This window comes from Thamnophis elegans, chromosome 5 (assembly GCF_009769535.1).
Source record: "Thamnophis elegans isolate rThaEle1 chromosome 5, rThaEle1.pri, whole genome shotgun sequence".
NCBI classification, from domain to species: Eukaryota; Metazoa; Chordata; class Lepidosauria; order Squamata; family Colubridae; genus Thamnophis; species Thamnophis elegans.
This window is the reverse complement of record NC_045545.1, coordinates 22,074,163-22,086,737: the sequence shown is the minus strand read 5'-3', so window position 1 is coordinate 22,086,737 and position 12,575 is coordinate 22,074,163. Positions and strand designations below refer to the sequence as shown.

Genomic DNA, 12,575 nt, shown 5'->3' with positions numbered 1-12,575 from the left:
AAGCTTTCTAGTTGGTGCCATTCATGGGTAGAAATGATTTAATGTAACTATGCTAAAAGCCTGAGCTTTGTGCCAAGATAGCAAGTCTACATAGAACCTAATCAATCCATGTCACCAAAAGGTCTCCCATAGCATTAAAATAGGTTGCTGCTGCATTATTGATAGTGAGCCACGTTTATTAAGATGGAACAAAGCTTCAAATTCCATTAATACTTCTTCATCAGTCATTCTCAGTGTGTTAGACATCTTGAGCATAGAACAGGCTTATTTAGCTTCAAATGTCACTTGAAAATGCTAAGTGGCTCATTTGGTGGCATGATTCTCCTCTAAATGGCTTCTATTTGAATGCCTTTTGACCAAGCAGTCTACTATTCTTTATTTCCGAAATTATCTATTGGATTCTTATTTTATCTTTTTTTCCTGTTTCCTATACAACAAACTGACACCCACCAAAAGTTCCATAGTTGTTTTAATACACTAGAAAACCGCCCCCCACCTTTGAAATTTAAGATTGCCTTTGTGTAAAAGCACTTCGGAACAAAATATATAATCTGAGTGTCTGCATGGAGATCCCACTAGATTAAATTACAACCCCAGGTACATATACTAAATAACAAATTCCATTCAACTCTGCAGGATATACTTTTAAGTAAATATACATCTTGGATGACTGTCAATACACCACATGATGCCTTCTCTGTTGGCACACAGAGCCTTCGCTGAGGGCATATGAACCGGTGCTCCAGCTCAGCTTCACCACACATGTATGCGTGCCTTCCACCGGCCAGTTGGTTTTTGGGTCTCTGCCTTGCAAGCGTGGGGGTGGGGCGCATGCAGGAGATGTGTGCATATGCACAGGAGGCGAGCACAGGGGTTATGCACACATGGGGTCACGTGCTCATTTGCGGGGGCAGGGAGTGCATGTACAGGAGGTGCGAGGGGCGCACACCCATTACATTATGGGTGTGTGCGCTTTTGGCACACGACAAAAAAGTTAGCCATCACTGACCTAAAGTATGATATGCAGTGGAAGTCAATAATTATGAGCCTACTTGGTGACAATCATGCCATAATGAAGGCTGAAAGTTAGAATTTAAGAGAGAATGAATGAATGAATGAATGAATGAATGAATGAATGAATGAATAAAAAAATAAATGAATAAATGAATAAAACTATAGAACAATAAGAATTCATATATTGATGGCAGTTGTATATTATATTCCAGACAGTTGCATCTACAGGAAAAATAAGAAGGGTCAGACCACTGAAAGAAGCATTGTGACACTTATAGTCAATACCCTGGTCGTCTTCTATATTCATCAAAATATTTGATGTCCAAAGGGGAGAGAGAGAGAGAGAGAAATTTGAATGGGTCTCTATATGAAGAAAAACTTGAAGAAAAATGAAACGCTTGTAGGTACTTCAACACTGAAAAGAGTGAGAGAAGTCCATTTGATTTTTTTTAAATATATTACTCAATAAATTAAAAGAAATACTAGTAGTGATGATACAGATATATTGATAGGGGAATACATATACTGTACTTTTCTTTTTTCATTCCAATTTTATTAAATACTACATTTTTTTAAAAAGCTAATACAAAATAAAACATAAAAGAAAAAAAGAAAAAATAAAGAAAAGAAGAAAAATAGAAAAGAAAAAATAAATAATAAAGAAAAGAAAAAGCAAAGAAATATATAAAGAAATGACTTTCCCTTTCATCACAAGAAGTATAATCAATTTAAGTAACTTATCACCTTCTCTAAAAATACAACAAATGATCTCTTATTCCCATATCTCATCTCTTATCTATAAATGAATCCTTAAATCCTTGTTGTTCTGTCCTGGTCAGCAGAAACTCATTAAACGTTGTCAAAGATAACAGCATATCTATTTTAATCTGAGAAGATGAACAGAAAAAACTGAACATGTTTAATATTTGTAGAAAGGCAGTGGACAGTGAGGAAATAATGTTAAAGGAAGTAAAAACAGTTATATAGAAGAATGTGCTTGTGCCTACTTTGGTAGTTAGAGTTGAATTGTCAGAAAAAACATATTGAATATAAATTGAAGATAGTAGGAACATGAGTGGCGAGTAATAAAACAAAAAGGCCACCAACATTGACATGGCAAACTGTATACCTTTATACAAACAGAAGAACAAACTCCCTTCTAGCACTGATGATGTTACCCAGTGTGGTAATGAAATGTCTGCAAGAAAACAACCAAGCTCAGAATACACCAAGGACCCCGAGTTCAACCCTGAGCTACAAATGTTCTCCTCTATTGGTAAACCAAAAAGAGCATCAAGAAAAAATGGGTGTTGGACAAATGTGGATCAAGTATACAAGTGACCACTAGAAAAAAATTGGATAGCTTAATTATATACAAGAGAGTGAATGACCATCAAATTGCAAACAAATCTATTAAGAAAGAATGAGTCAAAAAGAAGACCAATTGGTGATCCACTCCTCAAAAAGAGACAGTGAGGAGTTTAAATAACGAAAGGCAAGATATGAAGCGGTGCATAGATGTGCTGAAAGCAAGACATTTTATAGATACAGAAAGATACAGAAAGCATAGTCAGTTATGTTAGCCTAAACTACGTTTATTCTTTTTCTTATCTCATATCTTTTTTTTCCTTGGATTTCTAATTCATGCTTCTTTTTGTTCTTTGCCTACTGTTGTTTACTCTCAAACTAAATGCTGTCACATGACGGCTATGTATCTGTGTATGTGCATAAACATGCATAGAATTATAGGGTTAAATGCTTCATGTTTATAGGCTTTCTTGAATAAAATGGAAGACAAAGAGTAAAAGAAATAGGTTTTCTTTTCTGATATTGGAAAGTATGAACTGCTCACGGTAGGCATAGTGTATTATTAAGGGAATGGAGGAGAAATAAGTTATTTCAAGATACTAAAAAAGTTAGCTCCCTATCTACAGGCATGCATACTCTTGACTGAATATTGTTGCATTACTGACACAGATGAGCAGAGCACAATTCTTGAACTAAAATTCTAACTGATTGTGATTTGGGCTTGAGGCTTTTTTTTCCCCCAGAGAAAGTTAAGATCACTTAACTTTATGAACAAGCAAAAATGGCAATATAAAGCAAAAGAAACCCCCAATCCTTCCACTAAGCAGAGGATTATAACATAAGGGCAAAACAGTACAAAAGAATGGATATTCCAGATGCTTCTATTTCTGTACTTCTTCCTGCACTATTAGGCATGTAATGAAACACGGGTTTTCTAGGATGTTCAGCAACCCATTCATTAACCGTTTAAGGTCCACTGAGAGTCATGGTCTAAAGGTATACTGAGAAGCATCCTAGTCCTTTCAGAGAAGCAACTGAGTGGATTAGGATGGTATGAAAGTGCCCTCTACTGGTAGGAACTAGATTTAGCTGGTAGGGGAGGAATATCATAAAAACAGGTCAAACTAACCATCTAACAACTAATCCAGCATTCTAATTTCAAAGTGGTTGACCAAATACTTCTGGAAGCCACAAGCAGGACAGGAGTGCATTCTCATTTATGTTCCCCAGCTACCAGTGTTGACAGGCATTTTGTCACTGGTATTGAAAGGAATATAAACAGCCTCAGGGTTGGATTACCTCCCATTAATTAGTTCAATTTACCCATGTGATAGTAATGGCTAGAATGGTTGAACTGGGACTCGAAAACGTAGGTTCAAGTCTCCACTCAATCTTGTAGCCCATTGAATGACACTGACCGTAACATACACTCTGTCTAATCTACCTCCCAGCGTAACTGTTTTGAGGATAAAAATGAGAGTGAAGTAAAGAAAAGTAAAGTAAAGTGAAGTGAAGTGAAGTGAAGTAAAAAAAGTGAAGTAAAGTAAAGTAAAGGCAGGATATAAATGAAATAAATCAATAAAGTCGCCCAGGTTTGTGGCTACCATTTCATCATCCTAGAATGACAGACTTACACTATTGAAAGTTGAGGTGATTAGATTTTGGATCTGCTGAATTGAAAGCATAAGTCATTTTTCCATTCTTCTTGGGCTGCTTTAGATATTTTTCCTCTCACAGAATTGAAGGAGAAAGACATTTGTAAAATAGCCCAATTGGTCGGAGACAAAAAGGAAAAAAAAGCCAAGCTATTTGGCTTTTATGTCTGCAGGCTGAGCTCTGCGTGTCAAGGAGCATGTACAGGGCGGGGCATAACCTTTTCCTAGGGGGTCACAGCAAGATCGACAGCAGTTTACAACTTCCGCGACACCTCATTTTAAAGCCCATAAAAAACTGAATTGAATGAGCTATTAAATGTTAAATTTGCTTTAAGAATGGCTGGAAAATTCGATTCGGAAGAACAAAGGATCATTGACAGAATAAAATGCATTGCCTTTCGAGAGGCTCGCGATGCTGGAGCGACGTTTATCAATCGAAAATGGATTGCAAACAAATTGAAACGTCATCCGGATTCGGTTACTGATAATTGGAACAAAACAGCCCAAGAATGTTTCACAAAATTTGGAGAAGGGCGTCCTCTGCAACTGTCCCAAGAAAGCAAAGCCATCATTGCAACTGGCAGTCGCAAACAACGAAAAGGAAACCGAAAAGTGGCCCAAGAAATCCTTCAAATTCGTGGAAAACGAGTTGATCAAAGGACAATCGGCCGATATCGAGAACGAGAAGGTTTGAAGCCATTCCACGTCATTTGCAAACCATTGAAAACTCAAACACACGTTCAAGATCGGCTTTGGTTGTGCGATTGGTTGTCTGAATGGACCGAGGAAGATTTTCTTCATTTGGCGCCATCTGACGAATTCTTCGTTTATGCCATTCGAAAACCGAATTTCCAGAACGATCGAATTTGGGCTAAAGACGTCGACGACATCGCCAAACATGAACGATATCGACAAATCGTTCACAATCCGACTTGCATCGGGATTTTCGTCATTTTCACAGCCAAGAAACTGCATTGGGTTTTGAAGGATAAAGGGGAATCCTGGGATGGCAGTTATTTCCGTGAGAAAATTTTATTGGAGAATGTCATTCCATTTCTCAGTGATCCAGACAATGTCTTGGTGGTTGGTGAGGCTGTCTTTCTTCATGACAAAGCTCCTTGCATGCGTGCAAATGCGACTCAGCAATTGTTAAAGGAAAACAATGTCGAATTTTGGGGCAATGACGTCTGGCCGGGAAATTCGCCAGATCTCAATCCGGCAGAGAACATTGGGGCCATAATTAAGGATGAAGTGGAAGCTCTGATGATTCAGGAGCAAGGTCAAAATCGATATTCGGTTGAAACTTTGAGAATGAATTTGGAAACTGTGTTGAAAAATCTGGAAAATCGAACGGAACTGTTTGAAGATTTGTTGTGTTCTTATCCACCTCGTTTGAATGCTGTTCGAAGGGCTAATGGTGGTCATACTGACTATTAAATCGTGTCAATAAACTCAGTTTTTGATGGGCTTTCGAATGGTGTATGAATTATTTGTGTTGTTATTACAAGTGTTGCTGTGACCCCCTAGGAAAAGGTTATGCCCCGCCCTGTACAAGAGATTGCAGGTGATTCTACATTTCTGAGACATTCTCTAATTCATCTGTTCTCCCTCCCATCTTCACCCAATATTAAATGTACAGAACTTAGTTCACTAATCCTACTCATTAAATTCAACAGGTCTAACATTGGAGTGTGAGTAAATTATCATGTTGTTAATGAGATTGGAATCAGGGATGGGTCCCTGCCAGTTCTAACCTCTTCTATAGAAGAGGTTCCGATAATCTACAGTGCCATTTAGAACCGGTTCCAGCTCCCTCCCCCCGCCCATCCGGACATCATCAAGATGAAGAGCGAGAGGAGGAATTCTGGGAGTTGAAGTCCACAAGTCTTAAAGCTGTCAAGTTTGAACACCCCTGGGGTTTTTTTCTAAAGGGTTAGGGGTGCAAGGGTCTTGTAACTTGACAGCTTTAAGACTTGCGTGCTTCAATACCAGAGTTTCTGAGCCAACGTCACTGGAGGAGGAATTGTGGGAGTTGAAGTCCACAAGTCTTAAAACTGTCAAGTTTGAACACCCCTGGGGGATATTTTCTGAAGGGTTAGGGGTGCAAGGGTCTTGTAACTTGACAGCTTTAAGACTTGCATGCTTCAAATGCCACAGTTTCTGACCAACATTTTGGTTGCTAAGCAAGAACGTTGTTAAGTGAGTTTCACCTCATTTTGCAAGTTGGCCACACCCACTCAGTCACATGACTTTCAAGCCACTCCCACCCAGTCACATGGCTGGCAAGCCACTCCCACAAAGCAGGCCACATCTACAGAAGAGGTTCTAAAAAAAATTGAAACCCACCACTGAATGGAATTAAAGGACATGTTTTGCACCATCCTAGCGTTACTCTGTTTTGGGAAGATGTAATTTACAATCATTAATTTATTTTTGAAATACAGTTTCATGTTTTTGTATGTATATGTTCTTTTGAACTGCATATTTGCAACATGGGAATTGACAGCTGGCAGCAGAAATGGATTCTCTGTGCCCTTATTAATGCCAAGAGTTTAGTTCTTCAACATTAGAAAGATAAATTTATAGCCACAATTATTCAGTGGATTGAAGCTGATGTTACTTTCACCCTATGAATGAATTGCCTGTAGTCATAGATTACGCATGGACGATTACAAAGAATTGTAAAACAATTCTATTGAAACAGTTACATAAAGAATTTCATACGTATGTATGAGAAACTCTTATAAACACAATTTTTTGCTTTTGTTTTATTGAAAGTTTTCTCGGTCTTTTCTCTGTGTTCTGTTTTATTAAATAAATTAAGCAAAAGCAAATATACAATATTGGAGTAAACATCATTTCTATTAGTTGTTCCTGTTCCATAGTACATAACTACCACAACAGTTGAAATATTTGAATCTAACATCTCTGCTTTTCAACAGACCCACTTATCCTCCATTTTGACACAAAAGACAGCACCTGCCAATGACAGCATGTGTGTTTTAAAGATGGGCAGAAGCAGGTTAGATAACTGTTTTTGGTCAGATGAGATTTCCAGGTGATTGTTACTTCCTTCCATCACAGGAATAAGGGAAGGGAAGGGGACATGATGACACATATACATTTTGGTATAACTATGACTTACATACTTGTATCACATTTCATGACATGATGTAACTGATGAAAATTATGAAAGTGTCATCAATGATACAATGACATGATGTACACCTTGTAATTGGATGCCATGGTGGCTTATAACAGACATCTATGGATACAAGCTGTTGTATGAGAAACAGACTGTACCCCAAAATTAAATGTGACATCAGAGCCCAATATGACATCACACTGTTTTCTCAGAGGTGGGGTTTATTCTTAGGAACACTGAAATCATTGTAGTTGTATTCTCCCAATAGAAATAATGGGTAACAGCGATATCAGTGATAGAATCTCTAGGTTTCTATTCTGCTTCCAAAGTTACTCAGAATTTAACTCCAATTAAAATAACCTTGCAAACAATCAGTTGAACAGTTATTTGCCCACCTCAACTCTTTCTTAGGCCTTTTCAGGTTCCCACTATCTCAGGTAACACTATGATGGCTCATCTTACAGCTCAGGTAAATAGTATACATACATATATACGAAGATACATATTCTTACCTTGGTGAAAATATGTGAGAATTTCCATACAGCACAATCTTATGGATGCTTACTCAGAAGTCCCACAAAATTCAGTTGGACACTCCTTAAAAAATGAACTTAGGGCTACAGCCTTCATATATATTGGTTACTATATTATGCTGTCACCTTAATTGGTAACTTTGGGTGCTGTCACAATGATTTATGACAACTGTAATAAAAGTGCATTGGCATGCATTTTCAATACAGGCAAGGCCTCAGGTCTGTTTTGGCTAGATTTGATTAAAATAACAAGCATATTTTAATAAATTTAAGAGGCGAGGAAAATAGGAAAAATCTTCAATCATGGCCGAATTATAGTTTTGGACAAAGGACTTTAGTTCAAATTATTATACAGCTAGCCCTTTGGATAATGCAGAGCCACTCACTGTCTAACCAATTTCACAAGGTGTAAGACTGGAGGGAATCGTGTCTGTCTTCTTAAACTCCTTAAAAGAAAGCTGGCAAGATAAATCTAGAGAAACGAAGAAGTATTTGCATACCTACCAGTCCTGACCTCCGCAGATGGCGTCTTATCCTGGTGTTGCTGAAATAGCCTGCAAGATGCTTGTCTGTTAAGCTGTTGTAATTTGCAAGGAACCTGAAGTGAGCACAGCAGCAGAGTATGAGAATATAGATTTTTTTTTAAAAAAAAATAGAAAGTTAAAGGGATCCACAATAGCATAGATGTTAAAATCTCTCCGCCCTGCCCCCTGAATTACAAGTGGCTCTGCCCAAGCCTAGAACCCAGCTAAACGGACGTATACTTTCAACCATCTATAATTTATCAATGTGCTGGATAGAAAATACGAGAATCAAAGTCTCTTCTGTCTAATAGGGGTTAGGCTAGGAAAGGTCCTCTATAATTTGATGAGGCTATTATATTTAATATAAAAACTCCTGCATTGGCTGTTAGCTATTCCCAGCTTAGCTTGTTAGCTGTAAATTGTGTGTGTGTGGAGGGGGAGAATAATTACAGTAGTAGCAATAATTTATAGTTAATATTTAAAACAGCTACAATGACTGAGTGTAAACTCTCTTATGTCCATATGTAGCACATTTAAAACCATGTATTTACCGTATATTCCTGTTTTCTGTGCTCCACAATGATAAAAACTGGGGGGGGGGGGGATTAAAGAAGTACCTCTTTTAGATATCAAGCCAACCAAGGAGATACTAGCATATCATAATCGTATGGTAAACATCTCAATGGGCTGAATCATCATTTTTTTCTGCTCTTTTATTCTGCATTAATCCTATGCCTTTGAAACTAGATTACATCCTATCAGGATATTTAGTTTTAATAAACAAAAAGATGGTGAGAGGCAAAAAAAAAAAAGAATAAACTATTCCCTTTATAAAAACATAGACAAAGGCAAAAGAATTACAGGAAGTTTATTTTTGGTTTCACAATAATCCCACAGGTAGCCTACACGAGATAAATTAAACTTTAAACACATAATTTAGTTTGCTGTGTTATGCCTGGTGATTAAACACGGGTGCTATAGCAACTGTTTTATGTTACTTTCTTTATCCTGTTGTTTGCATTTGCATCTGAAACTGCCAGATTACAGTAATTATACCAAATATTGATTTAGTGTGCTTTGCTGGCTCTGGAGTTCTGCATGAATTTGGGAGGGGGGGTGGAATACTTCACCCAATATCCTTTTACTTACTTCCTTCTCAGTATTTCATGGCTTACCTAACAAGTTAAAATACAGGAGATTTATCCACTGTGATTTCACATTAGCTACTCTAAAAAAGGAAAGAATAAGACAAACAAGCACTCAAGGTTTCATTCTTTACATTGAAAAGACTAGTTAAAAAACACAAAAATTGCTTCTGTGGTGTACTAACTCCTGTAGTCTTAATCGTCCTAATTCAGAGTTTTAGAGAAAGAGGAAAATGGAGACATTAGTGTTTGTCAAAGAAAGACTGGAAGGAAGTGTTGCTGAAATAGAAAACTGTTTTTCTTTGTTTTTTTAGAAGATACGTATCTTCTAAAAAGGCACTGTGAAATAGTTCTTATAATCCCCTAAATTTCTTGTTTGACTGTTACCATTGAGCAGCAGTTCACATTCAGAGAGTGAACAACCTATATATAGAGTTAAAAAGAGGAGAATCAGAGAGCCAAAGGATACGTTATGGATTTGTGGAAAAATATTTTGGTAAAGGCTGCTTCACTAAACTAAACCGGGAATTCTGGGAGTTTAAACTAGGCATTACAGCAAAGCAGTAATGCTGTTCTGAAAGCATAATGAGGAACAGTCTTGGAAACTAAGTAAAAGACTGATCTTGTTGCTGTCTAACCACAAGCTAGTTCATGTTTGATTCTTGGAAAGCAGCAAGGTCAGGCCCTGGATATTTATACTGGAAAGTAATAATGCACTTCAGAAAAATGAGGGCACAAAAGTCAGTGGCCTTATGGTTGGTGGAGCCCATGAGTTATCTTTGAGCATGAAAGAAAATGAAAATAATCCTGGCTGTTGATATATTACAAGTACAAACTGAATGGAGATATGGAAAAATAAAATAAAAAGATTGTGAAGATGATACCAAGCTAATCTGAGGCTGCAGATTCTTCAGGATTATGAAAAACAAACTAGCCATTTACAGTACTCCTGTGAGCCAGCTGCTCAACATATTTGCACGTCTCCACCTCTCCACAGAAGTGTTTCATTTTTAAATTAATCATGGAAAGACGGGCATTGACAGTTTGGGTTTTGGTTCTTTGAAGCCACCTAAAAATTATTTTTTCCCCTAGAAGCCATCAGAGTTAATACTTCGCTGTCTTTTCAAGACCACCAAAATGTCAATAAAATCCAAGAGAAAAACCGGACATGTACAAAGATCTACTGACCTAACTCATTTGCAACACAAGACTTCTAGCTTTGGTAGATCTAATCAGCTTTGGTGATCTAATCAGTCCTGGCATTCAGCCCCTTTTTTTCAAAAATAAAGTAGTGAGGTAGCACAGTTCATAGGAGAGCTTAACTCCTCAAACCAAATTAGCTTTTCTGCCATTCAGGAATTCCAATACAATGGCAGATAATATGACATCACTTGCTGCCTGCCTAGATATAGTTTCCACCAACGTAATGAATTGTATACCATTCACTCAAACATGTACAAATTATTGAAAACCTAGGCTAGGCTTTCTTTTAGAAATGCTAATAGCAAACTATTGTACAGGTATAATGTTTACACTGCTGGAAAGAACAGAAGGCAGCAACCCTCTTCCTGGTTACCTGTTCCTGGCCACAAATGGAACACTACTTGTTTACCACAAACTTACTGATCATACCTGAGGATATAAGTGAATGAAAACATCTTTATGTGAGGCGAGGGAACATGTGAAGAAATTTACTATGAAGGAACATGCTAGTCCAAATCAAAAGCCCCTTTCAATTCAATCTGCCTACCAAAGGGGAAAAAATGGTCTTCTTAATCATTATAGTTCAAGGCCAGGCTGTTTGACGCTGAAGGCAGCTTGACATCAATATGATTAGGAGCCATAGTTTCATCCTTCAATCAATCTGTCTACACAATCAAAAACTGTCAGAAGTGATGCCCATCACGTCATCAAATGGAAGTGAATTCCAGAGTTTATCTATCCTCTATGGCAAGGATGTCAAACTCAAGGCCCAGGGGCCGATCCGGTCCATGGGGTCCTTAGATTTGGTCACGGTGCTGTTCTAGAAACAGCAAAGAACTGTCCCGTGGTCCTTCTGTCAGCAAAAATGGAGCTCAGGAGGGCTGCCCTCCCAGGCACCATTTTCTCTGGCAGAGGGTTTCAGCAGGTCACCGCAATTGAAAATGGAGCTCTGGAGCCCATTTTCATTGGCAGAAAGTTCAGGTCACCACAGGTACCCCCAACAAGCAGGCCATGCCCACCCTAGCCCTACGAGGTCAAACACAACCCTGATGCAGCCCTCAAATGGAATTGAGTTTGACACCCCTGCTCTATGAGAAGAAATCCTACCATTTTCCGGCTATGAGCTTTCTGCCATTCAGCTTGGTTGGATAATTCAGGTATATGTATTATGAATAATGCCCCAAAGTATAAGTGTGGCCTTATACTTTGGGGCAACTAACAAGAGAAGGCTTTTAAACATGTATTTTAAAAATATAAACTCACCTTGTTTTTGTGTTAAATTTATGTTTTATACACTTTATGCATTTAAAGTGGAAACAGTATGCTCTGTCCCATAATTGGGTAGACCAGGTTGCCCTGATTAAAACACATAAACTCACCTTAGCTACTATTAACATTGTCTCAGTGTAGCTAGAAAAACTCTTCTTTAGGATACATACCAAGTGATTGCATGGACAACATGACTCAGTGGAGGCAAGAGAAATATTAATTAGTCATCTGTAGGATACTTTTTTCTTTCTTTGGAAAAGGATGGGCACTGAGACTAATTAACTTACACAGTCTTCAATTCTAAAAGGTAGCATGAAGTGTTACAACCAGTGTTTGAAAAAGGGTCACAGAACTCCATAGAGGTCACCTGACAAAACTAAACATCCAAAGTACATGACCCCAAGGTAGACATATATAGATCTCTAAAATTTCTTAATGTCCATCAGTCTACCCATGTACTTGTGCAGTGTGCTGATTAAACTACACTCCTCTCAAGTATGGTATCTGTATTGATGTGTCTTCCACTGTATAAGTTCCAAATTCCAACACTCCCATATTTATTGTAACCATAGTCGATTATGGACCCTATATTAATTACAAGTGGCTCTTTTCTACTAATTTTTTCAGTTACAAAATTAAACACCTAAACAAATCTTTAAGGACACTTAGCTGGTACACTTCTGACCCTGAATCTTTCACATTGTAAGCAATCAAATATGCTTACATATATTAGGACTAAAAGAGAAAAATCAAAATCAAAAGTCACTAATGAAAGAGGC

At 37.7% G+C, this 12,575-nt stretch overlaps 1 protein-coding gene across 1 annotated transcript in view; it reads right to left on the bottom strand.

The window, feature by feature from the left end:
* The window catches only part of ERICH3 (glutamate rich 3), a gene marked incomplete at its 3' end in the record, with an annotated part of 65,772 nt that extends 53,406 nt beyond the window's left edge, over positions 1-12,366 (bottom strand). Inside the window, exons 1-2 of the mRNA XM_032217801.1 lie at positions 12,281-12,366; positions 8,160-8,253 (exon numbers count right to left, since the gene is read on the bottom strand). Of these exons, the coding sequence (XP_032073692.1) occupies positions 8,160-8,253; positions 12,281-12,366 (180 nt within the window). The remainder of the gene's footprint in view (positions 1-8,159; positions 8,254-12,280) is intronic.
* Positions 12,367-12,575: the final 209 nt, after the last annotated feature.